Source organism: Musa acuminata, chromosome BXJ1-10 (assembly GCF_036884655.1).
Source record: "Musa acuminata AAA Group cultivar baxijiao chromosome BXJ1-10, Cavendish_Baxijiao_AAA, whole genome shotgun sequence".
NCBI classification, from domain to species: Eukaryota; Viridiplantae; Streptophyta; class Magnoliopsida; order Zingiberales; family Musaceae; genus Musa; species Musa acuminata.
The window spans coordinates 26,282,089-26,299,513 of NC_088336.1; the positions used below are offsets into that span (position 1 = coordinate 26,282,089).

Here is a 17,425-nt window from a genome sequence, read left to right on the forward strand (position 1 = left end):
CCACCGATTATGTAAGGTTAAATTATTTAATTAGAAAATATTTATTTTGCATGTCATATTGATGCGAAACATCATTATTTTCAAACAAATTATCTCCTCTTTATATCGACTCCAGATTAATTATCCATTGAATTGTACCTAATTTATAAGGATTCGCTGAAGGTAAAATAAGCTTGAGATAATATATGAGTTCCACCCTTAAAAGAGATGATGATTGAGCAATTAGTTTATCCCTCTAACTATGGAGTAGGTTGGGAAGTCGATGAAGCTCGAAAGAGAGGATCCTGAGCAAGCAATCAACCAACCTCAGTGGTTCTTCTTCACTGAAAGGAGGAAGCAACGTCGCAACATTTATGGATGAGAGCATTTTTCATATTTTTAATGGTGGAGAATCCCCGTTGATTTGAGTTGAAAGTGTCAACTAGAAATAATCAATAGATCATGGTCGCTAATATCAAGTTATCTCCGATAACATCAAAATCTCACTTCAATAATATCTTCCATCGTAAGAATCCAACCCACAACAATTAAATACAAGAAATGTGATAGGGAAAGATATCAACTTCAAAATCTCTATGAGAATGATCGTTAGATTTAATATTATACTGGATAGTAATTGTAATACCCTAATTAGAAGTGATATGGTGATAATTGTCGATCGGGACTTCTTTTATATTCTCATAAAACTTTTTATTAACTCAAGCAAAATTCTTCGATGTATCACATGTTATGAATAGTATATATAAATAGGGGTCGATACATGAATCATCCTATATTGGGAGGTACATATTACATGACCCTATATTAGACAATACTGGATCTATACCAATTGGTATTGATTGAAATCCAATCATTACAAATTTGTGCTGACAATTAGATTTCATTTGTTACTGATGAAGGGTTAAAATCGCTTTGTTTTAAATGATCAATTTGATTGTTTGAACTATAGAGAAGGGGTTTTAAACCCTTTCTTCTCTCCTTTTTCTACCAATTTCACTCAATCTTTTCAACTCTTTCTCACTTATATCTTTTTCTCATTGTCATGTTTTTATTCTCTTAAACTCATCAAAACTATAATTCATGGATTAGAACAAATGTGAGACGCCAATTTAGAAGGATCACAAGAAAAATATTTTGATCGAGAGGTATATATTATCATTCTAGATTTTTTATTTATATATGAGATGATTAAGCCTATTCTATGTCTATTTATATAATTTGATGGTAATGCATGTACAGAAGAGCAATCTTTTACTCTTGTCATCTAGATTTAGATCATGAAGCTCGATGATGTACTAGTTAAATTTATACATGAAAAGAAAATCCACTCATGCCTATGCCATAATGGGGGTGAGGAGGAGGATGCCACATGGTGACATTTACTGATGAGAGCTTCTTTCATATTCTTAATAGTGGAGAATCTCTCGTTGACTTGAGTTTATAATGTCAACAATAAAGACTTCATAGACCATGGCAGCTAATATCAAGTTATCTCCAATAACATCAAAATCTCACTTCAATAATATGTAAAAATCCAACCCAAGACAATCTAATATAAGAAATGAGATTAGAAGGAGATTGACTTCAAAATCTCTATGGAAATGATGTTAGATTTAATATTAAACTAGATAGTAATTGTAACACACCAATTGGAAACAATGTGGCAACAATCATTGACAAGGGCTTCTTTCATATTGTGGAGAACCTCCTATTAACTCAAGTAAGATTCATTGTAATGACAAGGGATTGGCATGCGAACAGTCATATATCGAGTGGTACACATTACATGATTCTATATCAGATGACACGAGATCTATACCGATCGATAACAATTGAAATTTAATTATTACTGACTTGTACCAATCGATAACAATTGAATTCAAGAGCTAAAATTGTCTTATTTTAAATGATCAATTTGACTATTTAAACTATAAAAAATATTTTTATATCCTTTCCTCTCCCCACTCTTTCAACCCATTTCACTCCATCTTTTTAACTTTTTCAAACTCTTTCTCACTCATATCTCTTATCTCATTCTTATATTTTTACTTTCTTAAACTCAACAAAGCTATAACTATATATTAGATCAAATATAAGATGTTAATTTGAGAGGATTAAAAAGAATAACACTTTAATTAAGATATATATATATATTTCTTTTTAAATTTTTATTTATATATAAGATAATTAAGCTTATTCTATGTGGTCATGTTTATACAATTTATACAATTTTACACTTGTTATCCAAGATTTAGATCATGAAACTCGACGAAATACTAATTAAGTTTATACACGGAAGGGAAGGGAAAAACAATGGATGATTTTGAATAGATGTGATAGAGTATACATGACATAGATATAGATCAAACCTTGTTATATTTACAACGATTGTATTGTGAAGAATCTTAAGACTAATAGTAGTATGATGATAGTTGATTATTCTTTTCCAAGTAGTAGTATGATGATCAATCTTATGATATAGAGCAACAGATCAGTGATGAAAGTAAAAGTTTAAACATTCATAATGCTCCATACTAATATATGTCATAATCGTCCTTGCCTCAAGAGCCATCTCTGATACATGGTTCATGACGATCAACTTATAACCATCACAACATTGATGTACCATTAACATACAATGTATGTAACACCTTACTTCTACCCTACATGTATAACTAAAATATGATGTCATATTTTAAATTTTTATTACTGCTATCAATAGGAGAGTAGTGAAAGTAGACAACCTTAAAATTAAAACATGCTAACTTACTTAACAAAATGATAGGATTTCTCCTGTATATAGTATTTTGGATATTTATACATAATTATAACCTCTAACTAAGAGAAAAACATAAATATAACATGTCCAAAATTTATACACATAAAACACATATAGAACATCATACATATCTAAGCCGGTATAGGCTTGCATATGCTCACTTCTCTACCCAATCACTTAGGTGGGGTATTAGTAATGAGAACACTCAGTAAGTATAAGCCCTTATAGTTTTATTTAGGTAGCATATATCATATCATATATGTAATATTTTAAAATTATTGGCGTAAGACATTTAATGGAAAACTCCCTTATCATATAACTTCTTTAGTAAACATAATCCCACAACATATCATATATAAAATAAAGAGTTAAAGTTCTACTTCAAAATAATTCAAAATGCTTATATGCAAATATAGGAAGTATAATAAATTCATTGACTTCTATGTCTTACATCATAATATATATTTACATTCCCATATCATATGTTATTATAATATATACGTGCACTCTCGCACTACACGTCATAATATTTACATACACTCCCACATTGTACATCATAGCATATACGTGTATTACATATCATAATATATTCGTGTACTCACATACCATATGTCATCATAGAAAATATATACACTCTCATACCATATGTCATTATGTATAAGTATATGATATTTTTATCATAATACATATATTTTTAGACTTACAAAATATATACATTCATATTTAACTAATGCTTTGCTCATGACAATCCTATCATTCGAAATATAATTTTTAAATTGCATTATACATATGACAAGACATATGACCATTATTTTATAGTAAATTAAACTTACACTTAATTAAACTTAAAATTAAAGATACTAATAAAAAATCAAGTTATTTAATAGTCGAATGTATTAGGGAGTGATACTCCTTGGAGCAAAAGGTCATGAGATGTTTTAATTAATAATCCTACTTCTTGAATTATTGATATATAATAATTTATAATAATAATTCATAAAAAATTTTGATAAAAATCTCTTATAAAATAAATTATACTCATCCTAATAATATATGAAGTTATTCCTTCTCCATAGTAGCTAAAATTCAAAATTGCATTTAGTGTCGAAAGATTAGAGATCCATGGCAAAGTATGATGTCGTAATTACATATTAATTGCGTCATACAAAAAGGTGAAACATCGTTTGTGCGTTCTTATATTTGCTTCCATGTAAAATGCTTTAATTACATTAAATTATATGTGACATTGACACATAAACACAGTTTTTATTTATTTTAAGAAAAAGATAAAGTACAAAGTGACAAGTAATTATATGCGACATTGGCACATAAACACACAACACAGAGAGAGAGAGAGAGAGAGGATATATATATATATATATATATATATATATATATATATATATATATATATATATATATATATATATATATATATATATATATATATATATATATATATATATTAGTAACGCCGTAGGCGGAGATTCTTCGTGTCATATATTAAGCTTCGGTGACATCTCGTGATCATGCGATGGCACTGAGATGGAGGTCGTCGTAGTAAACGACGTAGACGTCGTAGGCGACGACGAGCTTCGCGACTGAGGCCGTCACCGTCTCGGTCACCAGCTTCCCCCATGCGTACTGGAACACCCCCGTCCCTCCCACGATGGCCCGCTCCGAGTTCCCGGACGCGTCCAGTCTCCCGATCACCGTGAGAGTGCTGTTGACGAACTTCCCCGCCGTGAACACCAGCACCAGCGGTACCAGCATCACCTCCTCCCGCATTGATACGTGGAAGCCCGCGCCCTGCACCCTTCCGAGGAAGGTGGAGCTTTCGTCGGGGCCGACCCTCAGCACGGTGTCGTAGATCTCGATGTTCCCGAAGGTGTAGGGGAGGCTCATGTTCACCACGGTGACGGTGGTGTTGTCGGGACCGATAAAGGTCTCGTGGAAGTAGACGCGGAAGTGGATTCTCTTCTGGATGCCGAGTTCGAACTCGGAGGTGACCGGGAAGGCCGTGGCAGCAGCCAGGAGGAGGAAGAAGACGAGGAGGTGGTGGAAAAGAGAGGAGCTGTGTGGGGACGACGCCATGACTAGGGTGGTGGATGGACAAAGAACGTGAAGTGAGAAGTGAAAAGTGAGATGAGCACAACAATAAGAGGGAAAGTGTCTTTATAGGGCATTGGCTTATGGCTCTGTCATCGTCATACATATCATATTTATCACAGGTAAGTATGATGTACGCATCATCATATTAATATTTAAGAGATTAAAATTAAATAATATTTTGAATCCTTAATCTTCGATAAATAAGTCTTTTAGATGTAAGAATACCTCAAATAAATTTTTGAATAATCAACCTTTGATAAGTGGATCATCATTATATTTATACACGGAAATGAATCATTTACAATTAATTAGACTTTGACATGTTAAACCCAATCAATTCGTGAACTATTATTGAAAATATTTATGGGTATAAGATTAGAAAAATGAGCTTATATGACTAAGGATTGAAAGAATCAGATAACATAATAGTTTAAGTCTTTGGATTGAATTAATATCTTACTTGATATATATATATTAACTCTGATCAATTTGATTCAAACTCATCAATAGTCATACAACTATGACATGAACAAGCTCTAAATTGAAGATTTATCGGGCAAGCTTATTGAACTCATCCAAGAGTCTTATGGGTGCTATTCAAAACAAAATTGGACAATCGTATCCTCATTGAACTTGGAAGAAATCGACTCGAGCTACGTTAATTTAGATATTGAGGTTGGATTCCCCTAGTTGGACATCTTAGTCGAACCTCAAAGTCAAAAGTCATTCCATCTTCCAACTAGAGCAACAAGAATTCGGAAAAAAATAACGAACCAAATCGAGTCAAGTTCGCCGGACCTAAGTTCGACCGAATGGTGTATTTGGAGTCCATCCTTCCAATGCGGGGGGAAGAAGATGGCATAAAATGCAAAAAGCGATGCATAATAACACCGGTGGACGACCGGTGATTACAGCATACGGGCTCTCGATCGGTAGGTGCCTCGCTCTCCGCCTTCCGCAAGCAACGTAGACGTACAGCGACGGCTCTCGATCGGTAGGTGCCTCAAATGCAGGTGTCGCTGGGGAGATGGGTGATGGAGGTCCAAAAGATGAGGCCATTGACATGATCGATGTCGACTGTAATCTTCTCATCTTAGGACAATATCTTCCACCTCACGGTCTCATACGTTGCATGGTGGGTTAACGAGGAGGAAGCCATCGATCGGGCGTTGGTTTCCTCCGGACACTAATCTTTTCTCCATGCCGTAGCTGTCGGTGATCACATTTGTTGCATGTGATACTAATTAAGTTTATACGCGGAAGGGAAGAGAAAAACAATGGATGATTTTGAGTAGATATGATAGAGTATATATGACATAGATATAGATCAAACCTCGTTATATTCACAACCATTGTATTGTGAAGAATCTCAAGACTAATAGTAGTATGATGATAATTTATTATTCTTTTCCAAGTAGTAGTATGATGATCAATCTCATGATATAGAGCAATAGATCAATGACGAAAGTAAAAGTTCAAACATTCATAATGCTCCATACTAATACATGTCATAATCGTCCTTGCCTCAGGAGCCATCTTTGATACGTGGTTCATGACGATCAACTTATAACCATCACCACATTGATGTACCATTAACATACAATATATATAATACCCTACTTCTAACCTACACGTTTTCTTTTTTTTCACCTTTGTCGTGTACCCTAATTCCGAAAGAACCATCACTTTCTGATCACTGTGCATGAATGTGATTCTTGCACAGTCATTGATATATTTCTTCTAATAATTGACTATGATTCTTGCACAAGAGAACTCGTAAAGCATGAATTTTTGATATTATTAATTAATTTTAATAATAATTTTATTTTTAAAGTAAAAAAATAAATTAAAAGAAAATGGAGAATTGCATATTCCCCACTCTGTTGATACCCCTATTTACTTGAGAGGAGACCAATGTACTTTCTACAATCAAGTCAAACTAGAGTCTAAATCAAAACTATATAGGCCTCTAGCTAGGTCTCATTCGGTGCCAACCGACACCATTGAAACTTTAGCTCAGTTTGCTTAAATGTTCAGCTAGTAAACATACAAACATATCACTTTCCATCAATATAAAAGTACATATATATATATATACGACACCATTGAAACTTTAGCTCAGTTTGCTTAAATGTTCAGCTAGTAAACATACAAACATATCACTTTCCATCAATATAAAAGTATATATATATATATATATATATATATATATATATATATATATATATATATATATATATATATATTACAATAATATGTGATATGAGAGTAGAAGATTATATATTTGTTAGGCTTCCTACATGTGCATATAAGTATTTGAATTATTTCGACAAAAAAATTTATCATCTTATTGTATATATACTGTGTTGTAGAATTATTTATACATGCTAAAGAATTTATAGGATGATGTGTTTATCATTAAATACTTTATATTAAGGATTTTGAAATATTATATACATGAAATGATTTGCTCACATAAATAAAATAATAAAGACTTATATTTACTGAGTGATTAATCAACATACATCATATTTTACATATAAGAATATTAGTATCCCACCCAAGTGATTGTATAGGGAAGTAAGCACATGTAAGCCCATGCTAGCATAGATATGAACGATAACATTTCAACATTTTATGTATATAAATTTTGAACATATTATATTTATGTTTTTATTTGGTTAAATGATTTAATCATGTATAGGTGTTTAAAACATTATGGATAGGGGAAACCCTATTATTTTGTTTAGTAAGTTAGCATGTTTTAATTTTAGGATTGTCAACTTTTCATTGTAGTCATATTGATATCAGTAATTAAAATTTAAAATGTAGCATCTTATATTAATTATACATGTAAGATATGGATGAAACTAGAAGTGAGTATTACATATTCAATGTTCTTGATATCTAATCCATCTATGATAGACTCGGTGAAAGGCTACAATTACATCCAAGTCATCCTTTAAAGAATCAAAATATATATTAACAATTATGAAATGTGAAAGATTTTTTAACTAATAAATTAACTAGAAAAATTGAATGAACGAATGAATGCCATGTTTATGGGAGGAATAGGTACATGTCATTTTGTCAAGGCACGTGATTTATTTGGAATTTGATGTAACTTATTCGCATTATGTTGATTATAGTTTGCGACAAATGTAAAGATTCCATATCAAAAAATAAATTCCGATGTGCATGTGTTAGATCCCTTATGAAACTTAATTATTTATAGAGTGACTTTAACATATAGTAAATAAGTTTGTATCTATGTAACTTGGATGATCATATTGTGAAATATACAAATAATATCTCAAGTTATATTCCTTCTCCGTAGTAGCTAAAATTCAACTACATTTGGTGTCTAAAGATTAGAGATCCATGACAAAGTATGATATTGTAATTTCATATTAATTGCGTGATACAAAAAGGTGAAACATCGTTTGTGTGTTCTCATATTGCTTCCTTGTCCGATAATTTAATCGCATTAAATTATAAGCGACATTGATACGTTGATGTTCACAAAAACACACAACACTAACATTATGACCCATCGACCATTTTGTACCCACTTGATTCAGTTTTTAGAATTATATTTGTCTGTTTCCAAAAATATATATTTCTTTATGTAGTACGAAGTATTTTTTAGAATTATAGTATATTATAGTGAAAATTTTGACAGATAAGCTCACTCTACAGGAGATGAGATTTTTACCTCATAACACTCATCGCTTAATTCTTTCCAAGTAATTAGATCCTTTTCATCAAAGCATTCATAATCTTATATATATATATATATATATATTATTGAATTGGGCTGTACAATATTATTTTAGTTGATCTTATTAACCACTTTACAGTGTGGTCCGATGCATAATACTGCTACTAATCCTAAATAGGAGAACAATAGATTTACTATAGTCATATATGTACATATTCTAACAATATATACCTACAGCTATGAAAAATAAAACATGTCACCGTACTGTGCTGCAAAATATCGACGTTTGTAAAAGCTTTTCTTTCTCAATAATAAGAAGCTTTTCTTTATTTTAAGATAAAGATGGAAGTACAAAGTGACACGTAGAATAGCATTTATTTCAGCCTTTTGTTTTTGTCCTTATTCCAACCGCTGTCTTCATGGAGTGACACCATAGCCGGAGTTCTTTTTGTCGTGTATTAAGCGTCGGTGGCGGCGAGGTCTCGCAATCATGGGCTGGCACTGCGACCGACGTCTGTGTAGTAGATGACGTAGACGTCGAAGGCGGCGACGAGGCCCTCGACGGAGGACGTCACCAGCTCGCTCGCCAGCTTTCCCCATGCGTACTGGAACACCCCCGTTCCACCCACGATGGCCCGCTCCGCTTTCCCGGACGCGTCCAGTCTACCGATCGCCGTGAGTGTGCTGTCGGCGAACTCCCCCGCCGTGAACACCAGTACCAGCGGTATCAGAGACGCCTCCTCCTGCTGCGACATGTGGAAGCCCGCGCCCTGCGCCCTTCCGACGACCGTCGAGCTAGCGTCGGAGCCGACCCTCAGCACGGCGTCGAAGATGTCGATGTCCCCGAAGGTGTAGGGGAGGCTCATGTTCACCACGGTGACGGTGGTGTTGTCGGGGCCGAGAAAGGTCTCGTGGAAGTAGACGCGGAAGTGGATTCTCTTCTGGATGCCGAGTTCGAACTCGGAGGTGACGGGGAAGGCCGTGGCAGCAGCGAAGAGGAGGAAGAAGACGAGGAGGTGGTGGATAGGAGAGGAGCTGTGTGGGGACGAAGCCATGACTAGGGTGGTGGATGGACAAGGAACGTGTTATACTTGGCAAAGATTGACAAGTGAGAGGAGCACAAGGCTGGAGGAGGGAGAGCGTATTTATAGAGCATTGGCTATGTCATCGTCGTGCATATATCATATCTATCATATTAGACGATATTTTAGACTCTCTTAAAAAGGTAAGTATGTAAGCATCATCATAATAATATTTTAGAGATTAACATTAGAAAGGATTTCAAATCCTCAATTCAAAGTTGAGTCTTTTAGATGTAAGAATATCTCAAACAAAATTTTTGAATCATCAAACAATAAGTGAATTTTCATCATGTTCAAAGATTAAAATGAATCATATACAATTAATGAGACTTAGCATGATAAATTTAAGTAATTATTATTGAAAATATTTATGTATGTGAGATAAAAAAAGATGAGCGAAAAGTAATATATGACTAAAGATTGAAGGAGTCAGAGTACAGAAAGTCGGTTTGACAAGTAACACCACGTTCAGCCTTCCTCTTGATCGCCGGTCTCGTTCCAAAATCGCCGGCCGGACCACTTCGCTCTCCGCCGACAACACGCAACGTGTAGCTTCGCTGGGATATGGGTGATGCAGGTCAAAGAAGATGAAGCCATCGACATGAACGATGTGGACTGTAATCGTCTCCATCCTCGTCTTCTCGTCTTAGGACAATATCTTCCACCACACCGAATCATTCGTTGCATGGTAGGTGAACAAGGAGGAAAGCCATCATCCATGGGGCTGCTTTTGGTTGGTTAATCCTGACACTAGCTTCTCTCGATGCTGTAGCTGATGGTGAGGCTGTACGTTTTGTTTCCAGAAAATCAATCTACTCTGTTGAGGAAAATCCTTCATCTTAATCACTATAAATAGGAGGAAAATAGCTTCAATGTAAAACAGTTTATTCAATAATTCTTATTATCTTCTATTCTTTCTAACATGGTATCAGAGCAGGTGAGACAAGTGAGACTCCATGACCATCGAAGCCTGTCATTCACCACATCCCTTGCCTTTGTAGAGCAGAGAAGGGGGGAACTCTTTTCCATCAAACTCGCTTCCCTGTCGGACTCCCCTCTCCGTCCGCTGATACCCCAGTCGCTACCGTGACCACACTCGGCATCGCAATCATGTGCGACCACAACAACGAGGGCCTGTTTTGGTGTGGTTAGCTACTCGCCCTCGGCAGTGGATCCCTCTCCGATCCTACCCGCTCCTTCCCTCTTCTCCTCCATGCGGCCTTCTTCTTCTTCGACGTCGCCTGCACCGACCCTAAGCTCGGGTTGTCTGCCGCTGTATCATCATCTTCATCAGGTTGTGATCTACATCAATCGGAACCTGCTACCTCGCTGTCAACTGTCGATCCTCAACTCCTGCTAAGAGCTAATCACTGTAGCTTCCTCCTACTGCAGCTTCCTCCTGTTGCAGCATCGTTGTAGCTTCCTCATCTGTTGCAGCATCGTTGCGGCTTCCTCCTCTACTGCAGCTTCCTCCTATGCTGAAGCTTCTGCTGCAGCTTTCTCCTATGCTAGAGCATTGCTGTAGCTACCTCCTTTGCTCCAGCTTCCTCCTCTATTGCATTTCTGCTACAGCTACCTTATCTACTATAGCATTATTGGAGCATCACTGCAGTTTTATCCTCTACTGTAGCTTTCTCTTTTGTAGAATCACTGCAGATTCCTCCTCTGCTATAGCATCGTTGCAGCTACCTCCTCTACTGCATCTACCTCATCTACTGTAGCATGCTAGCAGATAAGATTTCTCTAACTATATGAGTAAATCTAGAGTTGAGAGAAATCCTCCATCAAAAGGAACACACGTCATTTATGATTGCTGCTCGCTGCTCTTCGTTACTCGCGGATGTCCTCATCCATCAGTATGAACGGATGAGAGAATAATATTCAAAATACTCAGTTAATATTTTTCTTACTAATAGGAGTTTCTATAGTTCATGATTCATAACTTTATTTTTGCCCCTTGTATAAGAGCTGATTTAAGTTTCTGTATAGTTTTATCAATCGTGTTTTTTATGCTAGTTTTACTTATGACGCTGAATGGCTTATCTTAATTACTAATTGAGCATTCATATCATTAAACATTTAATTAGATGACACAGGGCACATGCTCACGTTCACTTATGGCTCCTCTTGCCATCCTTCAGGTGCATGATATATATATATATATATATATATATATATATATATATATATATATATATATATATATATATATATATATATATATATATTTCAGCATAATAGGTTTTCATTCATAATTTTAATAAACGAGATCGACATTTATTTTTATTTCAGCCTTATCATATAATAATTCATCTCCTGACATGAAGCAAGATAAACATATATGATCGTCTCGCGGATCACGCGATGGCGGTGAGACGGACGTCGTCATAATAGACGACATAGATGTCGAAGGCGGCGACGAGTCCCGCTTTGTCGGACGTCACCAGTTTGCTCACCATGTTCCCCCACGCGAACTGGAACACCCCAGTCCCTCCCACGATGGCCCGGTCCGCCTTCCCGGAGGTGTCCATCCTCCCTATCAACGTGAGCGTGCTGTCGCAGAAGTCCCCGGCCGTGAACACCAGCACCAGCGGTATCAGCGACGACTCGTCCCGCTGCGACGCGTGGAAGCTCACGCCCTGCGCCCTCCCGACTTCGGTCGAACGCTTGGAGGGGCCGGTCCTCAGCACGGCGTCGAAGATGTCGACGTCCCCGAAGGTGTTGGGGAGGCTCATGTTCACCACGGTGACGGTGGTGTTGTCGGGGCCGAGAAAGGTCTCGTGGAAGTAGACGCGGAAGTGGATTCTGCTCTGCCGGCCGAGTTCGAACTCGGAGGTCACCGGGAAGGCTGTGGCAGCAGCCAGGAGGAGGAAGAAGACAAGGAGGAAGTAGAGATGAGAGGAGCTGTGTGGGGATGAAGCCATGGCTAGGATGACCGAAGGATCGAATTGAGGTGGGTACAACGCTGGATCAGGAACATGTATTTATAGAGTAATGTCTGTACCATGCGTCGTCAACAAAAGCCAACTTCCAACCAAATCTCATTATCATGTCTACATAAAAAACCCAAACGAATATTACTCTTGCAGGCGAAGGTCTTAGCGTAGGGAAGAAGATAGCATATGGTAACACGATGTACACACCATATAGTCTTCTCCATATATATATATATATATATGATGTCGAGCAATGGAGATGGGTAACTGAGAGATGGAGGGATGATAGTTGCAAGCAATGGGCGATGAGGATAGTGTTGCGTCTTCTGCAAGTGCCAACTGGCCACCTGTAGCTCGTCAATTTGCTTGTTAATTAACGAACCACATTGGCAACGCTATCTTTCTTAATGTGTTTCAACACAGACGTACGCGGTTGGGTCATGGCTGTCGCTCCCGTTTGTTCGCATCTTCAGTTGTTGACATGTGGAAATGAAGTGTCGGTTCCCATGCGTGATCGGTACCTCACCACTCCACTTAAAGTCGTGACGTAATTAATGACCGACGGTGAGATGCAAAACCTTCACTCGCCAATCAAGTCATTCGTGACTCATGTGGGGCCATTAACCATCTTTTTGCTTTACAGTAATCAAAGAAAAGCTCACATGATGTGTTCTCATATCAGCATACCAAATGAATTTTATGTGAATTTTAATATAAATACATATTCTCTCCTGTCAAAACATATCCTAAAATCATGTTTATTTTTACCATTATATATATCATCACTAGACCAAAAAACAAAAAGGCATGGGATAACATAACGCATGTCAATGTTTCCATGTGAATCACGCCTACAGAATCCTTCACCTACCGAAGGTGTGGTTGGTTGTCAAAGTTCATCATTATTATGTAAGGGACATTTTTCTCAGCAGATCGTCAAATGCCAGCGCATGACGTGTTACCTTTCAAAGTGCATAGTTGACCCATTCCGCGTGTAATGTCTCCTACTTAGTTGTCCCTTCACGCAATGCATTTCTTTATCAGTATACGTATACTTCACCTGTTCATAGCATCCGTATTAAAGCTTATGTAGGTGCAGCGAAATTAGTTAATCGTCTATAAATAGGATAGAAATGGATAACAAGTCTTATTAAAACAATTAATTAAGAATTTAGAGTAGAGATAGTATCATATTTGATTTCACATTGATCAGAGACTTAGAGAATCAATACCTAATACCTAATAAAGAGTCAAATACAAATTTTCTTTTTTTGACAGACAACTTTTGGGATCCACCTTAGGAAAGGAAAGATCATGTGGTCCCGCTTAACAATTTATGATTCAAAAGAGCTCGTGATTGAATAGTTTGTGAAAATAAGATTATTATTTGGATAAAAATAAATAGTAAAAAAAGGATCAAATGATATATGGACACGTGGCATATTCACCAATCTTTAAAGCAGCAGATCACACGAGTAGTAAGAACTACCAAAGCTCTCTCCACGATGAGAAAGGGCAACGAAGGCGGGGGAGTGACGATGTGAAAGAATCATAAAGACGATTGTTAGTGACCTTTGTGGTCGAGGTGCCAGCGTGGTTCGATCCAATCCTAAATGCGCTTGTCCACGTGGATGCTCGGATGATGGAAGCGAGCGTCGGGTTGGGTTGAGTTTGAGCCTCATCTATCTCAATATAGTTTCTCTCTTGGTGAGTGACCTGTTTATTTTTCACCGGACACATGTCAGGGTCGAGAGGAAGATTTTTCGATTTGACCCTTGTGAAAGTTAAATTAGTGTTGGGTGAAGTAAAAGGGAGTTAAATGCTCTAAGTTCTTCCCGTGATGTGAATTATTGGGTTGACTTTTATACATGCAAACAAAGTTCTTCACTGCTTCAGTATGATCTTCGATTTATAGATGAAAGGTTATGTTTTTCTTCAGCTTCATGTTGCTCATGGTCCAAAGTGAACTTGCTAAAAGAAAAAACAGTCATGATTACGATGGAATAATATTTCAAACACTTAGTTTTTTAATATAAAATTGTATGTATCTAAAGAACTGGTTGGAGAATTGTATAAGATATGTCTATAGTTCAACGAGTTCTGATATTTTTGGAGTTTGTTGCAATAGGTTTTTATTCGTAATATTAATAAACGAGATCGAATAATTCTTTTTATTTTAGCCTTATTATTTATTCTGCTGTCGTAAAGCTAGATAAACATTGTTAGCTCTTATTTAAATGCTGTAGCTTTCGTTATCGTGTCTCGGATCACGCGATGGAAGTGAGACGGTCGTCGTTATGGTACATGACGTAGACCTCGAAGGCGACGACGAGTCCGGCGACATCGGACGTCACCTGCTTGCTCACCACGTTCCCCGACGCGAACTGGAACACCCCCGTCCCTCCCACGATGGCCCGGGCCGCCTTCCCGGACGCGTCGATCCTCCCGATCACCGTGAGCGTGCTGTCGCAGAAGTTTCCCGCCGTGAACACCAGGACCAGCACCAGCGGTATCAGCGACGACTCGTCCCGCTGCGACACGTGGAAGCTCACGCCCTGCGCCCTTCCGACTTCAGTCGACCACTTGGAGAGGCCGATCCTCAGCACGGCGTCGAAGATGTCGACGTCCCCGAAGGTGTAGGGGAGGCTCATGTTCACCACGGTGACGGTGGTGTTGTCGGGCCCGAGAAAGGTCTCGTGGAAGTAGACGCGGAAGTGGATTCTCATCTGGATGCCGAGTTCGAACTCGGAGGTGACGGGTAAGGCCGTGGCAGCCGCAAGGAGGGGGAAGAGGACGAGGAGTAAGTAGAGATGAGAGGAGCTGTGTGGGGATGAAGCCATGGCTTTGATGATGTTGTGGGAAACAACATGGGAGCAGTGGCCTCGGGGTCGACGCGGCTCAGTTCGAGTCCGAACGACGGGGATCTTTGCTCGAGGTCTCTCGGGATTGTCGGAGTGACCGACCGCGCGGACCAGACCACCGTTGGGTTCGTCGGGATGTCCCGGGGGGAAGGCGTCCTCTCCTTGCGTCCCGAGGAAATAGCTTCGTCTCCTTACCTACACACAGGTCAGGTCGGAAGCTCGGTCCGACCCCTCCGACGATAAAGTTAGTGGATGTGGAGGGGGTTTCAGAAGAAGAAGAAGTATTTTTTGTATCCCTCTTTGGTGTGTTCTCCCCTCTCCTGATGAACGAGAGGGTATTTATAGGGAGGCTTATTGTTTCCTGATGTGCCCGCTTGCAGGGGGCAGGCTGGTTGTGTCTGACATTGGTTTGACGTGGCGTGAAGAACCGAGCCTGAGTAGGTGTTAATGCGTCTCGGCCTGTGTTTCGGTCCGTTTGACCGGGTGCCATTGCATCGTCCGAGACGTGAGATGTCATATGATGTCAGTCAGATCTTATCATAATTAATATCCTCATCATGACAAAAGGATCGAAGTTAAGTGGGCACAACGCTCGAAAAGGACATGTATTTATAGAAGAGGCGTTGCCAAGCGTCGTCAACAAATGTCAACTTCCAACCACGGCAATTATCATGTCTGCGAATATTTACCCTTCTTACAGGGGAATGAATGCCTCTTTCGAAGGAAGAAGATGGATGTTTGGCCTTCCCAGTGAATGCATCCTTAAACTCAGAGATGGAAGATGGTTCCCGAGTGTGATCGGTGCGTCTCGTGCATTTATTATAGAGGATCGTCATATGCCTTGTTCACTTTCAATGTGAATAATTGACCCAATCCGTGCGCAATCTAAACCACATAGTGGGCCCATCACACAATGCATTTCTTTCTCAAGATGTGTTTGCTTCACCTGTTTCAACTGTTTATGCGGTCCACATTAAAACTTGTGTCGGTTCTGCAAAATTGGCTAATTATCGCTTCTTAATGTTGAAAATTTATAACAAGTGTGTGTAAGACTCTCGATTAAAAATTTTAAACATATTTAGTCCCAAATTGATTAGAGTCAATACCTAATCAAATACGAAAAGATCCCTCCACTCCTACTTAACATAAAGCAGCAGACTGCATCAGTAAGTAATATATAATTTTGAATAAAAATAAATACTAAAAAAGATGAAGGGGGAAATGATGATGCGAAGAATCTACAGAGACGGCTCTCCTCTCTGCCCTCTTTGGTAGCAACGAGCGCGATATGGTGATCAAGGTCCGATCTCTTACTATTCCTTCTCGTCCAATTTTCCCAATCTTGGTTAGAGTTTTAATTTGATGGAGTGCTTGATGTCAAATTCTTGGTTCGATCTACTGTTCGATCAAAATCTTTGATGGTCCTATAACCTAGCTGCTCTATGATCAACAAAAACGAAACCTAATATTATAGTATTTGATAGGGAGAATCCTAACACTTTGCCAGCTCTTTCATCGTATAGGTTAAAGAAGCAACACCCAAGTATCAGCATAGGAGTCACCTGCTCCCTGCAACCGCTAGCATATAAACTCATCTAGTTTGAGTTGCATCACGGGATAAATCTGAGGAATCTATATATTAAAAAAATCCACCCTTTATATTGTTATTGTCATTTGATATTGGGGTAGAATCTAATAAATGTCACGGTTACTCTACATACACATGCACTTATATATAGTCTTATAGACGTGGACATGTGACATCAACTAAATGAGCAATCTAAAAACTAAAATGCATTTGTACCTATTAAGTTTTGTTTTCCAACATATAACTTAATTTAAGAGGGCAATGCACCAGTTATGATTCAAGTATTATTCAACAACATTCACTAAATTACTCGAGGTTTTAAGAGTCAAATTTAGATAAGGACCAG

The 17,425-nt window shown here is 38.0% G+C and overlaps 4 protein-coding genes across 4 annotated transcripts; all 4 read right to left on the reverse strand.

The window, feature by feature from the left end:
• Positions 1–4,306: 4,306 nt before the first annotated feature.
• Positions 4,307–4,873, reverse strand: LOC135594804 (pterocarpan synthase 1-like). Its single transcript, XM_065085313.1, has one exon. It carries the CDS (start codon positions 4,871–4,873, stop codon positions 4,307–4,309), a length of 567 nt encoding a protein of 188 aa, XP_064941385.1.
• A 4,227-nt stretch (positions 4,874–9,100) lies between these two features.
• LOC103969776 (pterocarpan synthase 1-like) lies at positions 9,101–9,667 on the reverse strand. The gene has a single exon (XM_009383425.2). It carries the CDS (start codon positions 9,665–9,667, stop codon positions 9,101–9,103), a length of 567 nt encoding a protein of 188 aa, XP_009381700.1.
• A 2,384-nt stretch (positions 9,668–12,051) lies between these two features.
• LOC103969777 (pterocarpan synthase 1-like) lies at positions 12,052–12,618 on the reverse strand. Its single transcript, XM_009383427.2, has one exon. The coding sequence runs from the start codon at positions 12,616–12,618 to the stop codon at positions 12,052–12,054; it is 567 nt and encodes a 188-aa protein (XP_009381702.2).
• Positions 12,619–14,897: 2,279 nt separating this feature from the next.
• Positions 14,898–15,470, reverse strand: LOC108951456 (dirigent protein 1-like). Its single transcript, XM_065085314.1, has one exon. It carries the CDS (start codon positions 15,468–15,470, stop codon positions 14,898–14,900), a length of 573 nt encoding a protein of 190 aa, XP_064941386.1.
• Between the last annotated feature and the right edge of the window lie 1,955 nt (positions 15,471–17,425).

Coding starts and splice junctions, on each gene's coding strand:
- LOC135594804 (XM_065085313.1), bottom strand. CDS start 4,873: ATGGCGTCGTCCCCACACAGCTCCTCTCTTTTCCACCACCTCCTCGTC.
- LOC103969776 (XM_009383425.2), bottom strand. CDS start 9,667: ATGGCTTCGTCCCCACACAGCTCCTCTCCTATCCACCACCTCCTCGTC.
- LOC103969777 (XM_009383427.2), bottom strand. CDS start 12,618: ATGGCTTCATCCCCACACAGCTCCTCTCATCTCTACTTCCTCCTTGTC.
- LOC108951456 (XM_065085314.1), bottom strand. CDS start 15,470: ATGGCTTCATCCCCACACAGCTCCTCTCATCTCTACTTACTCCTCGTC.